General features: G+C 46.4%; 1 protein-coding gene across 1 annotated transcript in view; it reads right to left on the bottom strand.

Annotated features, from left to right (window-relative positions):
- The window catches only part of sh3bp5lb (SH3-binding domain protein 5-like, b), a 40,281-nt gene extending 16,443 nt beyond the window's left edge, over nucleotides 1-23,838 (bottom strand). Inside the window, exon 1 of the mRNA XM_068009630.1 lies at nucleotides 23,543-23,838. Coding sequence (XP_067865731.1) covers nucleotides 23,543-23,722 — 180 coding nt within the window. The 5' untranslated portion in view covers nucleotides 23,723-23,838. The remainder of the gene's footprint in view (nucleotides 1-23,542) is intronic.
- Nucleotides 23,839-25,362: the final 1,524 nt, after the last annotated feature.

The following is a 25,362-nucleotide window of genomic DNA, read 5'->3' as shown; positions in this document are numbered from 1 at the left end:
GTTCAAAAAAGGGAGAAGGATAGGCCCAGTAATTATATGCCAGTCATTATAACACTGTTGGTGGGGGAGCTTTTAGAAATGATAATCAGGGAGAAAATTAACAGCCACTTGGACAAGCATAACAGGCTTAACAAGCTTGTCAGCAAAGTCAGAACCAATGGAATTAAAAGGACCATATCAGCATAGATACGCAATTGGCCAAGTGACAGGAAGCAGAGAATAGTGGTGCGCGGTTGTTTTTCGGACTGGGAGGAATGTTATACAGTGAGGTTTCCTCAGGGGTCGGTATTAGGATCCTTGCTCTCTTGATATCTATATTAATGACCTAGGCTTTCAGGGAACAATTTCAATCTTTGCAGATGACACAAAACTTGGAAGTACTGGGAACTGTGAGGAGGATAGTGATGAACTTCAAGACGACATAGACAGGCTGGTGGAATGGGCGGACAAGTGGCAGATGAAATTTAATGCAGAAAAGTGTGAAGTAATTCATTTTGGTAGGAAGAATGAGGACTGGCAATATAAATGAAAGGATACGATTCTAAAAGGGGTGCAGGAGCAGAGGGACCTGGGGGTATATGTGCACAAATCATTGAAGGTGGCAGGGCAGGCTGAGAAAGAGGTTAATAAAGCATACAGGATCCTGGGCTTTATAAATAGGAGCATTGAGTATAAGAACAAGGAAGTTATGACAAACCTGTATAAACCACTGGTGCAGACTCAACTGGAGTATTGTGTCCAGTTCTGGGCACCACACTTTAGGAAGGATGTGAAGGCATCAGAGAGGGTGCAGAAAAGATTCATGCGAATGGTTCCGGGGAGGAGGAACTTCTGTCACAGGGACAGACTGGAGAAGCTGGGCCTGTTCTTCTCAGAGCAGGTTGAGAGGAGATCTGATGGAAGTGTTCAAAATCATGAGGGGTCAGGACAGAGTGGAATCGCAGGAACTGTTCCTGTTGGAAGAATCCAGAACCAGAAGACACCAATTTAAGGTGATTGATAAAAGAAGCATTGAGAGCACAAGGAAAATACTCGTGTTTTTACCCAGCGAGTGGTTAGGATCTGGAATGCACTGCCTGAGTGCGTGGTGGAGGCAGATTCAATGGCGGCTTTCGAAAGGGAACTGGATAATTATATGAAGAAAAAAAGTTTGCAGGGCTACGGGGAAAAGGCAGGGGAGTGGGACAAGGTGAGCTGCTCTTGCAGAGAGGTGACATAGACAGGAGAGGGTAGATGAGGGGAGCGTAGTAGATGTTGTAAATCTGGACTTTCAAAAGGTGTTTGATAAAGTACCACATATTAGGCTTAATTAAAGCCCATGGGATAAAAGATGGAGCAGCAGAATGGATACACAATTAGCTGAGGGAGAGAAAACAGAGTTGTAGTGAATGGCTGTTTGTCAGACTGGAGTGGAATTCCCTAAGGTTCAGAACCAGGATCACTTCTGTTTTGGATATACATGAATGATTTAGACTTGGGAGTACCGAGCACAACTTCAAAATTTCCAGCTGACAAGAAATGTGGAAATGCAGCAGAGTGAAGAAGATAGCGACAGATTTCAAGAGGACACAGGCTGGTAGAATGGGTGGGTACACGGCAGATGAAATTTAATGCAGAGAAGTGTGAGTGGGGCAGGCTTGGGGGGCCAAGTGGCCTACTCCTGCTCCTGATTCGTATCTATTGTGGTCGGGAGAATGAGGAGAGACAACACATGCTAAGTGGAAACCAAAGCAAAGCAAAATACTGCGGATGCTGAAAACCTGAAATAAAAACAGAAAAGGCTGGAAATACTCAGCAGGTCTGGAAGCATCTGTGGAGAGAGAGAGAGAGAGAGAGAGAAACAGAGCGAATGTTTCAGATCGATGACCCTTCAATAGAACTGGGAAAAGTTAGAAATGCAATAGGTTTTAAGCAAGCGAAAGGGAGTAGGGTGGAAAAAGAGCAAAAGGAAGACCTGTGATAGGGTGGAAGATAGGTGACATTAAATGACAAGAGTTAGTGCAGAGAAAAAGGGAGGGGTAATGGGACAAGTTAGTGTCCAGAGGAGGTGTCAGTGGCAGAATAATGAACAGCTGAATGCCTGAAAGCAAAAACAAAACTATATAAAAAAAAAAATCAAAATTTAGGCCGGAAACATACAGCAATCAAAATGGAGGCAGAGATGACAGTCTGAAATTGTTGAGCTCAACGTCGAGACCGGAAGGCTGTAAAATACTAAATCGAAAGAAGAGGGTGCTGTTTCTTGAGGGTGCATCGAACTGCACTGGAGCACTGCAGGAGGTGAAGGATAGAGAGGTCAGCGTGACAGCAAAGTGGAGATTTAAAATGGCAGGCCACCAGAAGCTCAGGGTCACGCTCGTGGACTGAACGGAGATGTTCCGCAAAGCGTGTGACCCAAGCTACATTTGGTCTCAAATAAAAACAGAAAGTGCTGGAGATACTCAGCAGGTCAGGCAGCATCGGCGGAGAGAGAAGCAGAGTGAACGTTTCAGGTCTTTTTTTTTTGCAGCGGCGACAGGGAGAGCGAGGTGGCAGCTGGGTAAGTAAGTCCTATATATTTGGGCAGCGGCTGAACCCGAGACACTACACCTATAGTGTCTCCCACCCGCCCTCCTCCTCTAACCAAAAAAAAAAGGACTCGGTGGTGTGCAGATAAGGTAAGGTTTTTTTCTATTTTTTTTTTTTCTGTGATTGGTAAAAACTTTTCGTTCCTTTTTCATTTATCTAAATTAAGACTAACTTAAGCTTAAGATTAAAAATGACAGGAGATCTCAGACCCGTGTTATGCTCCTCTTGCTCAATGTGGGAGCTCAGGGACACGGCTGATGTCCCTGACTCCTTCACGTGCTGGAAGTGTGTCCAGCTCCAGCTCTTGTTAGACCGCATGACGGCTCTGGAGCTGCGGATGGACTCACTTTGGAGCATCCGCGATGCTGAGGAGGTCGTGGATAGCACGTTTAGCGAATTGGTCACACTGCAGATTAGGATTGCTGAGGGTGAAAGGGAATGGGTGACCAAAAGGCAGAGAAAGAGCAGGAAGGCAGCGCAGGTGTCCCCTGCGGTCATCTCCCTCCAAAACAGGTATACCGTTTTGGATACTGTTGAGGGAGATGGCTCACCAGGGGAAGGCAGCAGTAGCCAGGTTCATGGCACCGTGGCTGGCTCTGCTGTTCGGAAGGGCGGGAAAAAGAGTGGAAGGGCTATAGTCATCGGGGATTCGATTGGAAGGGGAGTAGATAGGCGGTTCTGTGGTCGAAAACGAGGCTCCCGAATGGTATGTTGCCTCCCAGGTGCACGGGTCAGGGATGTCTCAGATCGGCTGCAGAACATTCTGAAAGGGGAGGGTGAACAGCCAGTTGTCATTGTGCACATAGGCACCAATGATATAGGTAAAAAACGGGATGAGGTCCTACAAGCAGAATTTAGGGAGTTAGGAGCGAAGTTAAAAAGTAGGACCTCAGAGGTAGTAATCTCAGCATTGCTACCAGTGCCACGTGATAGTCAGAGTAGAAATGAAAGAATAGTCAGGATGAATGCCTGGCTTGAGAGATGGTGCAGGAGGGAGGGGTTCAGATTTTTGGGACATTGGGACCGGTTCTGGGGGAGGTGGGACTATTACAAATTGGACGGTCTACACCTGGGCCGGACTGGAAACAATGTCCTTGGGGGTGCTTTTGCTAACGCTGTTGGGGAGGGTTTAAACTAATGTGGCAGGGGGATGGGAACCAAATGAGGAGGTCAGTGGACAGTAAGGAGGTAGTAACTAAAGCCTGTAAGGAACTAGATAATGAAGTCAGCGTGACTAAGGGAAAGAGTAGGCAGGCAGCAGATGATGAAAGCAAAGGGACTGGTGGTCTGAGGTGCATTTGTTTTGATGCAAGAAGTGTAGTAGGTAAGGCAGATGAACTTAGGGCTTGGATTAGTACCTGGGAGTATGATGTTATTGCTATTACTGAGACTTGGTTGAGGGAAGGGCACGATTGGCAACTAAATATCCCAGGATATCGATGCTTCAGGCGGGATAGAGAGGGAGGTAAAAGGGGTGGAGGAGTTGCATTACTGGTCAAAGAGGATATCACAGCTGTGCTGAAGGAAGGCACTATGGAGGACTCGAGCTGTGAGGCAATATGGGCAGAACTCAGAAATAGGAAGGGTGCGGTAAGAATGTTGGGGCTGTACTACAGGCCTCCCAACAGAGAGCGTGAGATAGAGGTACAAATATGTAAACAGATTATGGAAAGATGTAGGAGCAACAGGATGGTGGTGATAGGAGATTATAATTTTCCCAACATTGACTGGGATTCACTTAGTGTTAGAGGTCTAGATGGAGCAGAATTTGTAAGGAGCATCCAGGAGGGTTTTCGAGAGCAGTATGTAAATAGTCCAACTCGGAAAGGGGCCATACTGGACCTGGTGTTGGGGAATGAGCCCGGCCAGGTGGTTGAAGTTTCAGTAGGGGACTACTTTGGGAATAGTGATCACAATTCCGTAAGTTTCAGAATACTCATGGACAAAGACGAGAGTGGTCCGAAAGGAAGAGTGCTAAATTGGGGGAAGGCCAACTATACCAAAATTCGGCAGGAGCTGGGGAATGTAGATTGGGAGCAGCTGTTTGAAGGTAAATCCACATTTGATATGTGGGAGGCTTTTAAAGAGAGGTTGATTAGCGTGCAGGAGAGACATGTTCCTGTGAAAATGAGGGATAGAAATGGCAAGATTAGGGAACCATGGATGACAGGTGAAATTGTGAGACTAGCTAAGAGGAAAAAGGAAGCATACATAAGGACTAGGCGGCTGAAGAAAGACGAAGCTTTGGAAGAATATCGGGAATGTAGGACCAATCTGAAACGAGGAATTAAGAGGGCTAAAAGGGGTCATGAAATATCTTTAGCAAACAGGGTTAAGGAAAATCCCAAAGCCTTTTATTCATATATAAGGAGCAAGAGGGTAACTAGAGAAAGGATTGGCCCACTCAAGGACAAAGGAGGAGAGTTATGCGTGGAGTCAGAGAAAATGGGTGAGATTCTAAACGAGTATTTTGCATCGGTATTCACCGAGGAGAGGGACATGACGGATGTTGAGGTTAGGGACAGATGTTTGATTACTCTAGGTCAAGTCGGCATAAGGAGGGAGGAAGTGTTGGGTATTCTAAAAGGCATCAAGGTGAACAAGTTCCCAGGTCCGGATGGGATCTATCCCAGGTTACTGAGGGAAGCGAGAGAGGAAATAGCTGGGGCCTTAACAGATATCTTTGCAGCATCCTTAAACACGGGTGAGGTCCCGGAGGACTGGAGAATTGCTAATGTTGTCCCCTTGTTTAAGAAGGGTAGCAGGGAAAATCCAGGTAATTATAGACCGGTGAGCCTGACGTCAGTGATAGGGAAGCTGCTGGAGAAGATACTGAGGGATAGGATCTATTCCCATTTGGAAGAAAATGGGCTCATCAGTGATAGGCAACATGGTTTTGTGCAGGGAAGGTCATGTCTTACCAACTTAATAGAATTCTTTGAGGAAGTGACAAAGTTGATTGAGGAGGGAAGGGCTGTAGATGTCATATACATGGACTTCAGTAAGGCGTTTGATAAGGTTCCCCATGGTAGGCTGATGGAGAAAGTGAAGGCGCATGGGGTCCAGGGTGTACTAGCTAGATGGATAAAGAACTGGCTGGGCAACAGGAGACAGAGAGTAGCAGTGGAAGGGAGTTTCTCAAAATGGAGACGTGTGACCAGTGGTGTTCCACAGGGATCCGTGCTGGGACCACTGTTGTTTGTGAAATACATAAATGATTTGGAGGAAAGTATAGGTGGTCTGATTAGCAAGTTTGCAGACGACACTAAGATTGGTGGAGTAGCAGATAGTGAAGGGGACTGTCAGAGAATACAGCAGAATATAGATAGATTGGAGAGTTGGGCAGAGAAATGGCAGATGGAGTTCAATCAGGGCAAATTCGAGGTGATGCATTTTGGAAGATCCAATTCAAGAGTGAATTATACAGTAAATGGAAAAGTCCTGGGGAAAATTGATGTACAGAGAGATTTGGGTGTTCAGGTCCATTGTTCCCTGAAGGTGGCAACGCAGGTAAATAGAGTGGTCAAGAAGGCATACGTCATGCTTTCCTTCATCGGACGGGGTATTGAGTACAAGAGTTGGCAGGTCATGTTACAGTTGTATAGGACTTTGGTTCGGCCACATTTGGAATACTGCGTGCAGTTCTGGTCGCCACATTACCAAAAGGATGTGGATGCTTTGGAGAGGGTGCAGAGGAGGTTCACCAGGATGTTGCCTGGTATGGAGGGCGCTAGCTATGAAGAAAGGTTGAGTAGATTAGGATTATTTTCATTAGAAAGGCGGAGGTTGAGGGGGGACCTGATTGAGGTGTACAAAATCATGAGAGGTATTGACAGGGTGGATAGCAAGAAGCTTTTTCCCCCAGAGTGGGCGATTCAATTACTAGGGGTCACGAGTTCAAAGTGAAAGGGGAAAAGTTTAGGGGGGATATGCGTGGAAAGTTCTTTACGCAGAGGGTGGTGGGTGCCTGGAATGCATTGCCAGCGGAGGTGGTAGATGCGAACACGATAGCGTCTTTTAAGATGTATCTAGACAGACACAAGAATGGGCAGGAAGCAAAGAGATACAGACCCTTAAAAAATAGGCGACATGTTTAGGTAGAGGATCTGGATCGGTGCAGGCTTGGAGGGCCGAAGGGCCTGTTCCTGTGCTGTAATTTTCTTTGTTCTTTGTCTGTGACCTTTCATTGACTCTCCCCAGTGCAGAGCAGACTGCATTGGGAGTGGTGAATACAGTACACTAAATTGAAAGGAGGACACAAATTGCTTTCACATGGAAGCAGTGTTTGGGGCCTTGGAAGACTGGCGGGGCGGGGGGGAGGGGGTCGGTAGGTGAAAAGGCAGGGGCTGCACCTCCTGCGTTTGCATGGAAAATAGTACAAGCTAAAAGGCATTATTTTACAGAGCGTACAAGGAGAGAGAGACCTGCACAAACCTTTGAAGGTGACAGGACAGGTTGACAAACCAGTTAATAAAGCATACAGGATCCTGGACTTTCTAAAAAGAAGAATGCAAAAGCCTGGAAGTTATGTTGAACCTATATAAAACAGGAGTCAGTCCCCAGCTGGAGTTCTGGGCACTGCACTTTAGGAACGACATGGAGGTTTTGGAAAGAGTAAAGAAGAGATTTACTCAAAATGGTTCCAGAGATGAGGGATTACAGTTACACGGACAGACTGGAGAGGCTGGGGCTGTTCTCCTTAGAACGCAGAAAGCTAAGAGGAGATTTGATACAGGTGTTTAAAATCAGGAAGGGTTTAGACAGTAAAAAGAGAGAAAGCATTTCCAGTTGCTGAAGGGTCAGTAACCAGGGACCTCCGATTTAGGGGGATTGGAAAAAGAACCAGAGGCGACAGCGGGAAGGCAGGATTTGGATTCAACTGCCTGAAAGAGTGGTGGATACAGATTCAATTGTAACCCTCAAGAGGCAATTGGATAAATACTTAAAAAAGGAGAAAAAAATTGCATGGAAGCGGGGAAAGATCAGCCAGTCACACTCTTTTAAAGAGCCGGTGCAGATTTGACAGGCTGATTGTGCTCCATCTGTGCTGTACTTTCTAGGATTATATTCAGAACAGAATCAGGATCTCACCCATTACAATTACACTTCCCAGTGTACAGTACACAATTACTGTGTGCAGCGTAAGAACTAGCATGGACCTATTGGGCTGAAAGGCCAGCTTCTGTGCTCATAAAACTAACTGAATGAGCTGAAATTTCCTTCAGCAAAATATTGGGAAGACAGAAGCCATGGACTTTAGCTCCTGTCTCAAACTCTGCTCCCTCGCCCCCGACTCCATCCCTCGCCCTGGTAACTTTCTGCTGTGAACCAGACCATTCAGGACCTTGGTGTCATATTTGAACCAGGAAATAAGCTTCTGGCCACATATCCAGACGATCACAAGCACTGCCTATTCTCACCTCTAACGCCGCTTGACTCCACTCCTGCCTTAGCTCATCTGCTGCTGAAACCCTCACCCATGGTATTGTTACCTCAAGACTTGACTATCTCAACTCACTGCTGGACAACCTCCCTAGTCTACCCTTAGTAAACTTGTGGTCAGCCAAAATTCTGCTGCCCGTGTCCGAGCTCGTACCTAGTCCCGTTTAACCATCTCACATGCTCGCCAACCTAGACTGGCTCCTGTTTAAGCAATGCCTCAACTTTAAAATTTTCAAGCGTGTTTTACAAATTCCCCTATGGCCTCTCCCCTCCCCAGCTCTGTAATCTCTTCCACAACTCTGAGAAATCTGCACTTTGCCAGTTCTGGCCTTTAGAGAATCCCAATTTTAAATCTCTCCACCACTGGCAGCCCTGCCTTAAGTTACCTAAGCTCTGGTATTCCCTACCTAAAACTCTTCACCTTGCTTTCCTCCTTTCAGATGCTTTTTAAAACCTACCTCATCAACCAAGAGGTAGGTTTTGTTCGTCTGGCCAGATATCTCCTTATATGGATTGCTGTCAAATTGATAATGCTTGTAAAGTGCCTTGGGCCATTTTAATCCATTAAAGGCACCATATAAATGCAATTTGATGATAATGTTGTCTTGTTCTGGGCTATATTATCCAACATAAAGACTCGCAGAATAATTATTTTATTCAGAACGGAGTCAAGGAAGTTTTGGGTGGCCAGGAAAAAGGTTTGGCTAGGAAAGAGGTTTAAAGATAGTTTGAAACCACCCTGACAAAATGTGGTATTGATGTCAATAATGGGATGAAACCCTCAAAGACAGGTGCGAGGAAAACCACACCTGCCAAGAATGAGGCATATTAATATCATATGGAACATTAATTTGAAACTCTTACTGGACTGAAAAAATGGCTGCACCTGCACTCTAAAAGGACAGTGGCTGGAAACATTTGCATTCTAAGAGACAGCTGCCTGGAGAAGACAATGGAACTGCTCCCCGATTCAATTAACCAAATGGATCACAAGACATTGAATGTGTGAAAGTCAGCATTCCAGCCCCATAATGAGGAGGTCTGCTAAGATTGAAAGAATCCACAAAACTTTGCCGGGCAGGTTGTCCAGGATCTGCTGACCCTGGTTTGGTTTGAATTGCGTTCACATAACAGTTTGAGGTCAGACTGCAATGGAACTTGGAGAGAACATCGTTCCCTCTCTCCCTCTCATGAAAAGAGGAAACTGCAACTGGATTTCAAGAAGACAGAAAACCATTGAAACAAGTTTGAAAGCATGTACTGGGCCCCAAAGAGACGGCAAGATTTGACTGCAATCAAAGACCTTATATCGAACTCAAAAGACAGTAAATGAACTCCAGCTATTGCTTCAAACCTTTTCACTTTATTCTTTCTCCTTTTCTGTCTCTATCTGCATGTGTGTTTATCGCGTATGCATGCTAGCGTGGTCGTGTTGCATATCTTTAGTAGTTTTAACCGAATTAGAGCTTTAAGGTTAATAAACAAACACCTTTCTTGTTTAAATCGAAGAAAATCTGTCTGGTTGGTTTATTTGCCTTACAATTGGACAGCAGTGAACAAGGATTCACTGAGAAGCTAAAAACACAGTATGTTAAAAATTAAAGCAGGAAAAGGCTGAGAGGGGAGACCTGGTCGCAATACAGCAAACCGTGGTGATCGTGTACAGGCAAGGAGTTAATGACTTTGAACAAGTTAAAAAGGATTGCCAGTGAAGCAGAGAGATGTTGACAGAGGAAAGAATGTTGTTCTACTATGACGACACATCAACTGGGGTTACTATCAGATGACAGTTTTGTGGCTAAGTAGCTCTCGCTGGTTTCCAAAGCCAATAACATGTTCACCAAAGAAATGGTCATTCTTAAAATTCAAATCAGTTCTTTTTATGCCGAGGAACAATCTTACTCTACTATTGAGGGACCGCCAAGGGATGCTCTGTGTATTATTGTATATTCTGTCCATCCACATCATCCTATACCAGTTTACACTAGTATTTGCAAAGCAGGAACAGGTCATTCAGCTCCACTGGTCTACGCCAGTGTTTATGCATCACACCAGCCTCCTCCCATTCTATTACATCTCATCATGTATCAACATATCCTTTTATTCCTTTCTCCCTCATGTACTCATCCAGCTTCCCCTTAAATACATCTACTCTATTCATCTCAACTACTCCTCGTGATAACAAGCTCCACATTCCCACCACTCTTTGGATAAAGATGGTTCTCATGAATTACTTATTCATTCATGGGATGTGGGCATCGCTGGCCAGGCCAACATTTATTGCCCATCCCTAATTGCCCTCGAGAAGGTGGCGGTGAGCCGCCTTCTTGGACCCTTGCAGTCCGTAAGGTGTAGGTGCACCCACAGTGCTGTTAGGAAGGGAGTTCCAGGATTTTGACCCAGCGACAGTGAAGGAACGGCAATATTTTCCAAGTCAGGGTGATGTGTGACTTGGAAGGGAACTTGCAGGTGGTGGTGTTCCTGTGCATCTGTTGCCCTTGTCCTTCTAGTTGGTAGAGGTCGTGGGTTTGGAAGGTGCTGTCTAAGGAGCCATGGTGCGTTGCTGCAGTGCATCTTGTAGATGGTACATACTGCTGCCACTGTGCCTCGGTGGTGGAGAGAGTGAATGTTGAAGGTGGTGGATGGGGTGCCAATCAAGCAGGCTTTGTCCTGGATGGTGCCGAGCTTCTAGAGTGTTGCTGGAACTGCACCCATCCAGGCAAGTGGAGAGTGTTCCATGACACCCCTGACCTGTGCCTTGTAGATGGTGGACAGGCTTTGGGGAGTCAGGTGGTGAGTTACTTATGGCAGAATTCCCAGCCTCTGACCTGCTCTTGTAGCCACAGTATGTAAGTTTCTGGTCAGTGGTAACCACCCCCCCCCCCACTCCCCCCAGGATGTTGATAGTGGGGGAATTGAGTGATGGTAATGCCGTTGAATGTAATGGGGAGATGTTTAGATTCTCTCTTGTTGGAATTGGTCATTGCCTGGCACTTGTGTGGTGCGAATGTTGTCCAGATCTGGCTGCATCAGTATCTGAAGAGTTGCAAAGTTTACTGACGGCCAACATCCCCACTTCTGACGTTATGAATGAAGGAAGGTCATTGATGAAGCAGCTGAAGATGGTTGGGCCTAGGACACCACCCTGAGGAACTCCTGTAGTGATGCCCTGGATCTAAGATGATTGACCTCCAACAACTACCATCTTCCTTTGCGCTAGGTATGGGTCCAACCAGTGGAGAATTTTCCCAAATTCCCTTGGACTCCAGTTTTGCTAGGGCTCCTGGATGCCAAACTCTGCTTCTGACATCAAGACAGCATTTGACAGTCACTCTCACCTCACCTCTGGAGTTCAGCTCTTCTGTCCATGTTTGGACCAAGGCTGTAATGATTCAGCAACTGAGTGGCCCTGGCGGAACCCAAACTGAACATCGGTCAGCAGGTAATTGGTGTGTAAGTGCCACTTTATAGCAATGTCGACAACATCTTGCATCACTTTGCTAATGATCGAGAATAGACTGTTAGGGCGGTAATTGGCTGGATTAGATTTGTCCTGTTTTTTGTAGCAGGGCATACCTGGGCAATTTTCCAATGTTGGGTAGATGCCAGCATTGTAACTGTACTGGAACAGCTTGGCTAGGGATGTGGCGAGATCTGGAGTACAAGTCTTCAATACTATTGCCAGAATATTGTCAGGGCCCATAGCCTTTGCAGTATCCAGTGCCTTCAGCTGTTTCTTGATATCACGTGGAGTGAATCAAATTGGCCAAAGACTGGCATCCGTGATGCTGGGGACTTCAGGAGGAGGCTGAGATGCTTCATCCACTCAGCACTTCTGGCTGAAGATTGTTGCAAATGCTTCAGCCTTATCTTTTTCACTGATATGCTGGGCTCCCCCATCATTGAGGATGGGGATATTTGTGGAGCCTCCTCCAGTTGTTTAATTGTCCACCACCATTCACGGCTGGATGTGGCAGGACTGCAGAGCTTAGATCTGATCTGTTCGTTGTGGGATCGCTTAGTTCTGTCTATTGCATGCTGCTTATGTTGTCTGGCATGCAAGTAGTCCTGTGTTGTTCACCAGGTTGACACCTCATTTTTCGGTATACCTGGTGCTGATCCTGGTATGCACTCCTGATCGAACTAAGATTGATCCCCCAGCTTGATGGTGATGATAGAGTGGGAGATATGCCAGGCCATGAGGTTACAGATTGTGGTTGAATACAATTCTGATGCTGCTAATGGGCCACAGCGCCTCATGGTTGCCCAGTTTTGAGTTGCTAGATCTGTTTGAAATCTATCCCATTTAGCACGGTGGTAGTGCCACACAACACGATGGAGGGTATCCTCAATGTGAAGGCGGGACTTCAACTCCACAAGGACTGTGCGGTGGTCACTCCTACCAACAGTGTCATGGACACTGATGAGGGGGAGGTGATGTAGGTTCTTCTCTCTTGCTGGTTCCCTCAACGCCTACCGCAGGTGCAGACTGGCAAATATGTCTGTTAGGACTCAGCCACTTTAGTCAGTAGTTGTACTGCCAAGCCTATCTTAGTGATGGACATTGAAGTCCCCCACCCAGAGGACATTCTGTGCCCTTGCCACCCTCAGTGCTTCTTCCAATGGTTGTTCAATATGGACGAGTACTGTATCATCAGCTGAGGGGGGTGCGGTAGGTGGTAATCAGCAGGAGGTTTCCTTGTCCATGTTTGACCAGATGCCATGAGACTTCATGGGGTCCAGAGTCAATGTTGAGGACTCCCAGGGCAACTCCCTCCCGACTGTATACCACTGTGCCGCCACCTCTGCTGGGTCTGTCCTACCGGTGGGACAGGACATACCCGGGGATGGTGATGGCAGTGTCTGGGACATAGTCTGCAATGTATGATTCCGTGAGTATGACTATGTCAGGCTGTTGCTCGACTAGTCTGTAGTAAGCACCCCCAACTTTGGCACAAGCTCCCAGATGTTAGTAAGGAGGACTTTGCAGGGTCCACAGGGCAGGATGTGAGTTTGTCGTTTCCGGGGCCTAGGTCAATGCCGAGTGATCAGTCAGGTTTTATTCTTTTTAGGCTTTTTCGGAGCGGTTTGATACAACGGAGTGGCTCGCTAGGCCATGTCAGAGGGCAGTTAAGAGTCAACCACATTGCTGTGGGTCTGGAGTCACATGTAGGCCAGACCGGATCAGGAGGGCAGATTTCCTCCGCTAAAGGACATTAGTGAACCAGATGGATTTTAACGACAATTTCATAGTTTCATGATCAACATTCCAGATTTATTTCTTCATTTAATTTAAATTCGACCAGCTAACGTGGTGAGATTTGAACCCATGTCTTCGGAGTATTACTCCAGGCCTCTGGAATAACATTACCACTACACTACCATTCCCCAAACCTTCTATAACCTTTTCCACTTTAACTGACATATACACCAGGTTGATCTGGGTGATATCATTCTTCTCACGTTCAGTATGTTATTCTATACACCGGCCTGCACCAATTTAATATTATTCGACGTATTGATGTACAAGGCTTCCTCTGAGGTATTCTAATTATTCTGTAAATTATTGTGCACACCATGTATTTGGTTATATTGTTCTATATATGTGCTCCTTATGAGGCTCCAGTGAAGTGCCTTGGGATTCTTTAGCACATTAAAGGTGCTATATAAATACATATATGTTATATATGCTGCTCTGTACCAGACTATATTCTGGCGCAATCCCTTCCATAACTCTTGCACCATCCTCAAGTGGTTGATATTAATCTATACTATAATATCTCGCCTGTATCTATTACTAGTGTATGTATATTAAATAATAACATTAACACTTCCTGTTAAGTGTCACACCCACTTCCTTTAACACCCTGCCCGTCACACTTTGTTGAGAACACTCTGACTGCTACAAAGCAGTGTACCCTCCAATAAACCATGAACAGCACCGCAAACAAACTGCTGCTACCTATTAAAAAACTGACCGTCAGAGTGAACAACAACCTAAGATATAGGAGCGGGAGTAGACCACTCAGCCCCTCGAGCCTGCTTTGCCATTCCATACGATCATGGCTGATCTCCTACCTCAGGTCCAAATTCCTGCCTGATCTCCACATCCCTGGATCCACTTAGTGTCCAAAAATCTATAGATCAAGTTCTTGGATAAATTCATCGACTGAGCATCCACAACTCTCCGAGATAGAGGGCGGCGCAGTGGTTAGCACCGCAGCCTCACAGCTACAGTGACCCGGGTTCAGTTCTGGGTACTGCCTGTGCGGAGTTTGCAAGTTCTCCGTGACTGCGTGGATTTTCGCCGGGTGCTCCGGTTTCCTCCCACAACCAAAGACTTGCAGGTTGATAGGTAAATTGGCCATTGTAAATTGCCCCTAGTGTAGGTAGGAGAATGGTGCGGGATGTGGTAGGAATATGGGATTAATGTAGGATTAGTATAAATGGGTGGTTGATGGTCTGCACAGACTTGGTGGGCTGAAGGGCCTGTTTCAGTGCTGTATCTCTTAAAAAAAAAAATTTTTAAAATCATTCCAAGATTCATAACTTTCTTAATGAAGTAATTTCTCCTCAATGGCTGACCCCTCATCCTGAAATGATGACCTCGAGTCAGGGAAAACAGCCTCTCAGCATCTACACTGTCACGCCCACTAAGAATTTCATACATTTCAATGAGAACACTTTTCATTCTTCCAAACTCCAGAAAGTATAGGCCATAAAGGTCACGCTTTGCTAAAGGTCGGCTACCCGACCCGAACCAGACGGGACCGGACGACACGTGTCGGTCGGGTCGCACTTCCGCGTCCGGCATTCGGGCTGGGGTCGGGCCGGGCCGGATCCGACACGCTCCATCACCACCTCAGGTAAGTGGCTCCAATGTTAAGGTGCTTTTTGGGCTTTAAAGGTGATTTTAGAACATAGAACAGTACAGCACAGTACAGGCCCTTCGGCCCACGATGTTGTGCCGACCCTTTAACCTACTCTAAGATCAAACTACCGACATACACTTCATTCTACTATCATCCATGTACCTATCCAAGAGTCACTTAAATGTCCCTAATGTATCTGCTTCTACTACCACCGCTGGCAGTGCATTCCACGCACCCACCACTCTCTGTGTAAAGAACCTACCTCTGACATCTCCCCGAAACCTTCCTCCAATCACCTTAACATTATGCCCCCTGGTGATAGCCCTTTCCACCCTGGGAAAAAGTCTATCCACTCTATCGATGCCTCTCATCATCTTGTACACCTCTATCAAGTCACCTCTCATCCTTCTTCGCTCCAATGAGAAAAGCCCTAGCTCCCTCAACCTTTCTTCATAAGACATGCCCCCAGTCCAGGCAGCATCCTGGTAAATCTCCTCTGCACCTTCTCTAAAGCTTCCACATCCTTCCTATAATAAAGGCGACCAGAACTGAACACAATATTCCAAGTGTGGTCGAACCAGGCTTTATAGAGCTGCAGCATAACCTCGCGGCTCTTAAACTCAATCCCCCTGTTAATGAAAGCCAACACACCATACACCTTCTTAACAACGCTATCAACTTGGGTGGCAACTTTGAGCGATCTATGAACATGGACCCCAAGATCCCTCTGTTCCTCCGCACTACCAAGAATCCTGTCTTTAAGCCTGTATTCTGCATTCAAATTCGACCTTCCAAAATGAATCACTTCACACTTTTCCAGGTTGAACTCCATCTGCCACTTCTCAGCCCAGCTCTGCATCCTGTCAATGTCCCGTTGCAACCTACAACAGCCTTCCACACTATCCACAACTCCAGCAACCTTTGTGTCATCAGCAAACTTACTAACCCAGCCTTCCACATCCTCATCCAAGTCATTTATAAAAATCACAAAGAGCAGAGGTCCTAGAACAGATCCCTGCAGAACACCACTGGTCACCGAGCTCCAGGCTGAATACTTTCCATCTACTACCACCCTCTGTCTTCTATGGGCCAGCCAATTCTGTATCCAGACAGCCAAATTTCCCTGTATCCCATGTCTCCTTACTTTCTGAATGAGCCAACCATGGGGAACCTTATCAAACGCCTTGCTAAAATCCATATACACCACATCCACTGCTCTTCCTTCATCAATGTGTTTTGTCACATCCTCAAAGAATTCAATAAGGCTTGTGAGACATGACCTGCCCCTCACAAAGCCATACTGACTATCTCTAATCAAACTATGTTTTTCCAAATAATCATAAATCCTGTCTCTCGGAATCCTTTCCAATAATTTGCCCACCAGGGTTATCCCTATTCCCTTTCTTGAACAAGGGAATAACATTTGCCACCCTCCAATCATCCGGTACTACTCCAGAGAACAGTGAGGACGCAAAGATAATCGCCAAAGGCGCGGCAATCTCTTCCCTCGCTTCCCGTAATAACCTTGGGTATATCCCGTCTGGTCCCGGGGACTTATCTATCCTCATGTCTTTCAAAGGTTCCAGCACATCCTCCTTCTTAACATCAACCTGTTTGAGCATATCAGCCTGTTTCACGCTGTCCTCACAAAGGACAAGGTCCCTCTCACTCGTGAATACTGAAGCAAAGTATTCATTAAGGACCTCCCCTACCTCCTCCGACTCCAGGCACAAGTTCCCTCCACTATCCCTGATCGGCCCTACCCTCACTCTGGCCATCCTCTTGTTCCTCACAAGTGTAGAACGCCTTGGGATTTTCCTTAATCCTACCCACCAAGACCTTTTCATGTCCCCTTCTAGCTCTCCTAAGTCCATTCTTCAGCTCCTTCCTGGCTACCCTGTAACCCTCCAGAGCCCTGTCTGATCCTTACTTCCTCAACCTTAAGTAAGCTTCTTTCTTCCTCTTGACTAGCTGTTCCACATCTCTTGTCATCCAAGGTTCCTTCACCCTCCCATCCCTTCCTTGCCTCATCGGGACAAACCTATCCAGCAGTCGCAGTAAGTGCTCCCTAAACAACCTCCACATTTCTGTCGTGCATTTCCCGGAGAACATCTGTTCCCAATTTAAGCTCCCCAGTTCCTGCCTAATAGCATTGTAATTCCCCCTCCCCCAATTAAATATTTCCCCATCCCGTCTGCTCCTGTCCCTCTCCATGACTATCGTAAAGGTCAGGGAGTTGTGATCACTATCACCGAAATACTCTCCCACCGACAGATCTGCCACCTGGCCTGGTTCGTTGCCAAGCACCAAGTCCAACATAGCCTCCCCTCTACTCGGCCTATCTACATATTGAGTCAAGAAACCTTCCTGGACACACCTGACAAAATCTGCGCCATCCAAACTATTTGCACTAAGGAGGTTTCAATCAATATTAGGGAAGTTGAAGTCACCCATGACAACAACCCTGTTACTTCTGCACCTTTCCAAAATCTGCCTCCTAATCTGTTCCTCCATGTTTCTGTTGCTATTGGGGGGGTCTATAGAAAACTCCCAATAAAGTGACTGCTCCTTTCCTGTTTCTGGTTTTGTCAGTTATTTTAAGCTTGTGCTGGTAAGGAACAAAGTGAAAAATGGAAGGTAGGTTAACTGATGGTCGGGTCAGGGGCGGGAAAAAAATGGAAGGACTCGGGCCGGGTCGGGCCTCATTTACAGACCCGAACCGGCCTTTATGCTTCGCTATGATGCAAACACTCTGACCTTAAAGAAGCAGGATCGCTTTAGCACTTGGAGAAAAAGCAAGCAAGAAAGGCAGAGGGAGCACGTGTGCAAGGGAGAAAAAACCAGGCGTCCGCAGGGATTCCCACGCATTTAATGATTAATTTAATGACAAGCTTAAATCCTCGTGCGCAAATTACTTTCTTAGAATGTCTATTTCTAGATGGCTGCACAGACAGCTGGGTCAGAAATGCAAGATAAAAAGAGAGAGGCTGCAACCAACTGAATGAATACACTCAGTAACATGTTTGACTCAAATGGTAGCATTTGAGTCGGTTGCCTTTTCTCCTGTGAAATCTTTCCTAATTTGTACAGTCCACTGAATTATCACTAATTTGAGCTAAGCAGTCCAAGCAGCAGCACAGTGGTAATTTGGCACTGAAAAATTGAACTATCATTTGAATTAAGGAACTGAATTAAAAGGAGTCAGCTGTGGGGCGGCACAGTGGTTAGCACCGCAGCCTCACAGCTCCAGCGACCCGGGTTCAATTCTGGGTACTGCCTGTGTGGAGTTTGCAAGTTCTCCCTGTGTCTGCGTGGGTTTCCTCCGGGTGCTCCGGTTTCCTCCCACAGCCAAAGACTTGCAGGTTGATAGGTTAATTGGCCATTATAAATTGCCCCTAGTATAGGTAGGTGGTAGGGAAATATAGGGACAGGTGGGGATGTGGTAGGAATATGGGATTAGTGTAGGATTAGTATAAATGGGTGGTTGATGGTCGGCACAGACTCGGTGGGCCGAAGGGCCTGTTTCAGTGCTGTATCTCTAAACTCTAAACATTAGAGAAAATCGATTCCTCGGTCAAGCTAATCACAATAGTGTGACATGCTTTCCTTCTCTCTTCAGGGCCGATTTTACATGCACCTCTGTACATTTAATGCGTGCGGCACGAGATGTAAGGTGTTTAAATTATGTATAAGTGGAGAATATATTCTTTACTGTGTTTCTCTCTCGGCCCACAATCTGTTGCCCCCTTTAGTGTAAAGCACTTGGGATGTTTTGTTATGTTAATAAAAACCTGCATTCATCCCATTGCCTTTAACACAGCGGGACATAAGTAACAGGAGCAGGAGGATGCTCCGCCATTCAGTACAATCCTGGCTGATCTACAACCTCAACCCCACCTTCCCGCACTATCCCCATATCCCTGAATTCCCTCAGTACCCAAACATCTACTGATCTCTGTCTTGAGTACACTGAATGACTGAGCATTCACAGTCCTCTAGAGTGGGGAATTCCAAAGACTCACAACACTGAGTAAAGAAATTCCTCCTCATCTCAATTCTAAATGGCTGACCCTTTATTCTGAAACTGTGACCTTGAGTTCTCGATACCTCGGCCAGGGGAAGCCTTCTCCCAGCATTGACCTGGTCAATTCCCTTCCAGAATCTTTGGTTTCCAAGGCGCATCAAAGCAGCTCCATGCTACACAAGGAGACGTGAGGCCACCACAAACTTGATCAAAGAGCTCTGTAAGATTGCTCATCTCTGCATCCACCTCAGATATCTGTTGCTAAAACCCTCATTCATGCTTCAGTTAGCTCTCGTCTCGACTATTCCATTGCTTTCCTGGCTGCCTTCCCACCGACCGCCCTACATAAAATTGAGCTCATTCCAAAAATCTGCTCACATTGGCTCTCGGTCCAGCAACACCTCAACTTCAGAATTGTCATCCTTGTTTTCAAACCCCGCCATGGCCTTAGCAACCCTCCCCCCCCCCCCCCCCCACCCCCCACCCCACTCGGATAGAGACTTGGGGGAGGTGGGGGAGAATGAAAAGGAATCATCAGAGGTCCCCACCCCTGATCATTATCCAATTGCTCCACCATTGGTGGTCATGCCGTCAGCTGCCTGGGCTCTAAGCACTGGAATTGCCTCCCCATGTCTCTCCGCCTCTCTATATCTCTCCCATACTTAAAGGCACTCCTTAAAACCTACCTCTTTGGCCAAGCTTGTGGTCACCTGTCCGAATGTCTCATGTGGCTCGGTGTCAGATTTTGTACGTTAAATGTTCCTGTAAAGCACCTTAGGAAGTTTCACTGTGCTAAAGGCCTATACAGATACAAGCTGTCGTTGGTGATGGTGTTGAGAGAGAGGTAGACAGGCTTGAAGGTTTAAGGATGGGATACCAGAACTCAGTGCCTAGGCAGCTGAAGGCACGGTCGCTAAAGAGGGAGCAATGAAAATCACGGATGCACAAGACACCGGAACTGGTCCTATTTAAGTGCATGCCGTTGCCCCTGATATTATATCTACATCATTTAAAGCTTTGTACCAATATAGAAAGAACCATAGAAAAGTTACAGCACAGAAAGAGGCCATTCAGCATATCCTGTCTGTGCCAGCTGAAAAAACTAGCCGCCCAAATCTAAGCCCACCTTCCAGCAACTGGTCCGTAGCCTTACAGGTGACAGCACTTCAGGTGCAGGTACCATTAAAATGAGTTGAGGGTTTCTGCCTCCACCACCAATCCAGGCAGTGAATTCCAGACACCCACCACCCTCTGCCTGAAAATGTTTTTCCTCATGTTCCCTCTAATCCTTCTACCAATCATCTTAATTCTGTGCCCCCTGGTAATTGACCTCTCCGCTAGGGGAAAACGCTCCTTCCTGTCTCGGCCCCGCATAATTTTGTACGCCTCAATTAAATTACCCCTCAGTCTCCTCTGTTCTAAGGGAAACAACCCGAGCCGATCCAATCTTTCCTCATAGCTGCAACTTTCAAACCCTGGCAACATTCTTGCAAATCTCCTCTGTACTCTCTCCAGAGCAATTACGTCCTTCCTGTAATGTGGTGACCAGAACTGTATGCAATACTCCAACTGTGGCCTAACCAGCATTTTATACAGTTCCAGCTTTTGCATTCTATACCTCAGCCAATAAAGGGAAGCTTTCCATATGCCTTCTTCACTGCTCTATCTACCTGCCCTGCCACCTTCAGGGACCTGTGGACATGCACTCCAAGGTCTCTCATTTCTTCTACCCCTCTCAATATCCTCCAGGGTTTGAAAGTTGCAAACTATGAGGAAAGATTGGATAGGCTGGGGTTGTTTTCCTTAGAACAGAAGAGGCTGAGGGGTAACTTAATTGAGGTGGACAAAATTATGTTTATTGTGTGTTCCCTCGCTTTGTTTGCCCTCCCCAAATGCATTACCTCACACTTCTCTGGACTGAATTCCATTTGCCACTTTTCCACCCACTCAACCAAACCATTGATATCATTCTGGAGTCTACAGCTATCCTCTTCACGATCAACTCCACGGCCAATTGTTGTGTCATCAGCAAATTTCCCAATCATGCTTCCCACATTTAAGTCCAAATCATTAATATTATACCACAAACAGCAAGGGACCCAGCACTGAGCCCTGTGGAACACCACTGGAAACCGCTTTCCATTCGCAAAAATATCCATCAACTGTTACCCTTTGTTTCCTGTCACCGAGCCAATTTTGGATCCATCTCACCACAGTCCCCTGCATCCCATGGGCTTTTATTTTTCTTACCAGTCTGCCATGCGGGACCTTGTCAAATGCCTTACTAAAATCCATGTAGACCACATCTACTGCACTGCCGTCATCAATCCTCCTTGTTATTTCCTCAAAAAATTCAATTAAGTTACTAAGACACGACCTTCCCTTAACAAATTCATGCTGACTATCCCTGAATAATCCATGCCTTTCTAAGTGACAGTTTATCCTATCTTTCAGAATTGATTCTAATAATTTGATCTAGGTCAGACTGACCGGCCTATAATTATTTGGCCTATCCCTCACACCCTTTTTAAACAATGGTACAATGTTCGCAGACCTCCAATCCTCTGGTACCTCGCCTGTATCTAGTGAGGATTTGAAAATGATCCTCAGAGCATCTGCTATTTCCTCCTTGGCTTCCTTTAACAACCTGGGATGCAATCCATCCGGCCCTGGCAATTTATCCACTTTCAAGGATGTCAGACCCTCTAGTACTTCCTCTCTCATTATGCTTATTGTATCTAATATTTCACACTCCTCCTCTTTAACTACAATGTCTGCATCAGCCCTCTCCTTTGTGAACAAAGAGAAAATGTATTCATTAAGAACCCTGCCCACATCTTCTGCATCCATGTATAAGTTCCTTTGTACATCTCTGATAGGCCCGACCCTTTCCTTAGTTATCCTCTTGCTCTTAATGTACTGACAAAACATTTTTGGGTTTTCCTTGATTTTACCTGCCAATAATTTCTCATGTCCTCTCTTTGCTTTTCTGATTTCCTTTTTTAACTTCACCCCTGCACTTTTTATACTCTTTTGCGAAGAAGGGTCACTGACCCGAAACATTAACTCTGCTTCTCTTTCCACAGATGCTGCCAGACCTGCTGACTGGTTCCAGCATTTCTTGTTTTTATTTCAGATTTCCAGCATCTGCAGTATTTTGCTTTTACTTTCTATACTGTTCTTGGCTTTCTAAAGTATTACGTTTTTGTAACTGTCATATGCTTTCTTTTGCTGCTTTATCTTACCCTGTAAGCTTCTAAATAACCAGGGGGCTCTAGATTTGGCGGCACCACTCTTTTACTTTGTCACATCACACCTGAAAAAAGTGTCACATACATCATCCACGCCTCAAAAAGTTGACACAGTGACAATATTTCAAATGTACTTCATTGGCTGCAAAGCATTGTTGGGATGTCATAAGGCCATGTAAAGCTCTGTGTAAAATGCAAGTCTTTCTTGTTTTTTCAGCAGTGAGCCAGAGATGTTTTTCCTCGCATCAGTGGTGAAATATAAATCTTGAGTATATTTGTTATATTACAATTGTGCAAGAGGAAAATCAGAGACCATACTCCCAATTTTATGTTACCTGCAAACAACATGCACATAGAATCTTATCAGACAGAAGGAGGCCATTCTGGCCATCATGTCTGTGCTGGCTGTTTGAAACAGCGATCCAATTAGTCCCACACTCCTGCTCTTTCCTCATCACCCTGAAATGTCCTCCCCTTCCAAGAAGTTACCCGTTTCTCTTAATCGTTGCTATTAAATCAGTGTCCACCACCCATTCAGGTAGTCCATTCCAAGTCATAACGCGCTGTGTAAAAAAGTTCTTATATTCCCTCTGGAGTTTTTTGCCAATTATACTGTGCTCTGTCCCTCACACAAACATATATTCCAGAATGTCCATCACAGTTCCAAATATGTATATGAAAACAATTTTCTGGCTTAGAGCCAAAACTATACAGTCACCCTCCAATCTGCAAACTCCCCTCAATTAGTTTCTCATTGACCTCAGTCTCTGTTTCCTTATAGCAATCGGATGTTGTCATATTGCAGATACAGAGCACTATGCAGTACAAGGCTCCTGTCAATAGGGAAAAAAAAAACACATTGCGAACTTGCTATCAGGGGGTTAGTTCCACTAACACAAACGCACATGGCAGAACAAAACAAAAACTAGCATCTATCAAACATCCATCACGAGCACTGTTATTAAAATAAAGACAATCATTTCCTCCACAGTAATTAATGACCTTGACAACCCAGGGATCTCTCCGAAGTGCAGGAGCCGGGAATTTACAAGCGCCCGCCAACCTAGAGAGGAACCTCACCTGGTTACTCGTCTGGAGGGTGTGCGTGTTTACACCGCTCCCAGGTGGGTAGGTACCACACATCTGACTGCAGGGGTGGGGTGGGGGTAACAGGGGCACAGGTCCACCTGAGCAGCTCAGTAACTTGACAAGCAAGGCTCCCACAGTATCCATGAGCAACGCCACTGTAGGTCAGCAAGTGCGCATATATTGCATACACACATAGCATATATATAACTATATGCAACACGTATATATTTATCTATAGGGTGGTTCCTGCCCCTTGCAGCATCTTTATCGGTAGATGACCATCCAACCTGCCTCACCTGGATGCGAGGGTCCAACTCCTCTTCCTCCTCCCGCTGCCTCTGTCGCCTCTCCTGGGCCTCCGCCTCCTCCCGCCGCTGCCCGACTCCGGCACCCGGCCCCTCTCGCTGAGCAGTGACACCGGTGCCCGGTTCTTCGGTCCCGGCGGTTCTCTCCCTCTGAGCCCCCGGCTCTGTCATTCCGCCATACAAGCGCCAAGGCCGCGGCTTCTCTCTCTCTCGCTCTCTTCCCCCGTCTCTCGGGTTAATCGTTAGCGCGGCCTCCCGCCGCCTCCAACACCGACCGACCTGGCGCTCGCCGTCGTGCGTCAACGTACGGCAACTGCCCTACGGCCTTGCGACGAGCCGGCCGCCGCCATATTGCCGTACGGCACATGGGTGATCAATAGAACCACAGAAATGTTGCGGCACAGAAGGAGGCCATTCAGCCCATCATGTCTGCGCCTGCTGAAAAAACTAGCCGCCCAATCTAATTCCACCTTCCAGCACCTGGTCCGTAGTCTTCCAGGTTACAGCACTTCAGGTGCATGTCCTTTTAAATGAGTTGAGGTTTTCTGCCTGCACCACTTATATAGGCAGTGAATTCCAGACACTCACCACCCTTTGGGTGAAAACGTTTTTCCTCCTGTCCCCTCTAATCCTTCAACCAATCACCTTAAATCTGTGTCCACTGGTAATTGACCTCTCTGCTAGTGGAAACAGGTCCTTCCTGTCTACTCCATCTCGGCCCCTCATAAATTTGTACACCTAAATTAAGTCACCTCTCAGCCTCTTCTGTTCGAAGGGAAACAACACCAACCGATCGAATCTGCCATCTCTTTGCTAGAGCTAGTCAATTAATCCCAGTTCCCCTGCTCTTTCACCCACAGCCCTGCAATTTTTCCCCCTTCAAGTATTTAACACTGATAGAAATTGTTCCCATTGCCAGTAGGGTCGAGAACCAGAGGATACTGATTTAAGCTGAATGGTAAAAGACCCAAAGGCGACATGAAAAAAAACTATTTTACACAGCGATTGCTCAGGATCTGGAAAGCACTGCCTGAGAGTGTGGTGGTGGCAGCAGATTCAATTCAAGGGTAGGGTGATGGACGTTGTCTACATGGACTTAAGCAAGGCCTTTGACAAGGTCCTGCGTGGTAGGCTGGTCCAGAAGGTTCAAACACATGGGATCCAGGGTGAGCTAGCCAATTGGATACAAAATTGGCTTGTTGATAGGAGGCAGAGGGCGGTAGTGGAGGGTTGTTTTTCAGATTGGAGGCCGGCGACCAGTGGTGTGCCGCAGGGATCGGTGCTGGGCCCTCTGTTGCTTGTCATATATATCAATGACTTGGATTTAAATGTAGGGGACATGATTAGTAAGTTTGCAGATGACACCAAAATTGGTGGTATTGTGGACAGTGAAGAAGGTTGTCGAAGGTTACAACAGGATATAGATAAACTGGGAAAGTGGGCAAGGGTGTGGCAAATGGAATTTAACGCAGACAAGTGTGAAGTGATGCATTGGGAAGTTAAACCAGGGCAGGACATATACAGTGAATGGCAGGGCCCTGGGGAGTGTTGTTGAGCAGAGAGACCTTGGGGTGCAAGTACATAGTTCCCTGAAAGTGGCAACAAAGGTAGACAGGGTGGTGAAGAAGGCGTATGGCATGCTTGCCTTCATCGACCGAGACATTGAGTACAAGAGTTGGGACGTCATGTACAACTGTTTTGGTTTGGCCGCATTTGGAGTACTGTGTGCAGTTCTGGTTGCCGCACCACAGGAAAGATGTGATTAAGCTCAAGAGGGTACAGAAAAGATTCACAAGGATGTTGCCTGGTTT

Source organism: Heterodontus francisci, chromosome 29 (assembly GCF_036365525.1).
Source record: "Heterodontus francisci isolate sHetFra1 chromosome 29, sHetFra1.hap1, whole genome shotgun sequence".
NCBI classification, from domain to species: Eukaryota; Metazoa; Chordata; class Chondrichthyes; order Heterodontiformes; family Heterodontidae; genus Heterodontus; species Heterodontus francisci.
Note: the sequence above shows the minus strand (reverse complement) of the source record. Positions and strands in the feature narration are given on the sequence as shown.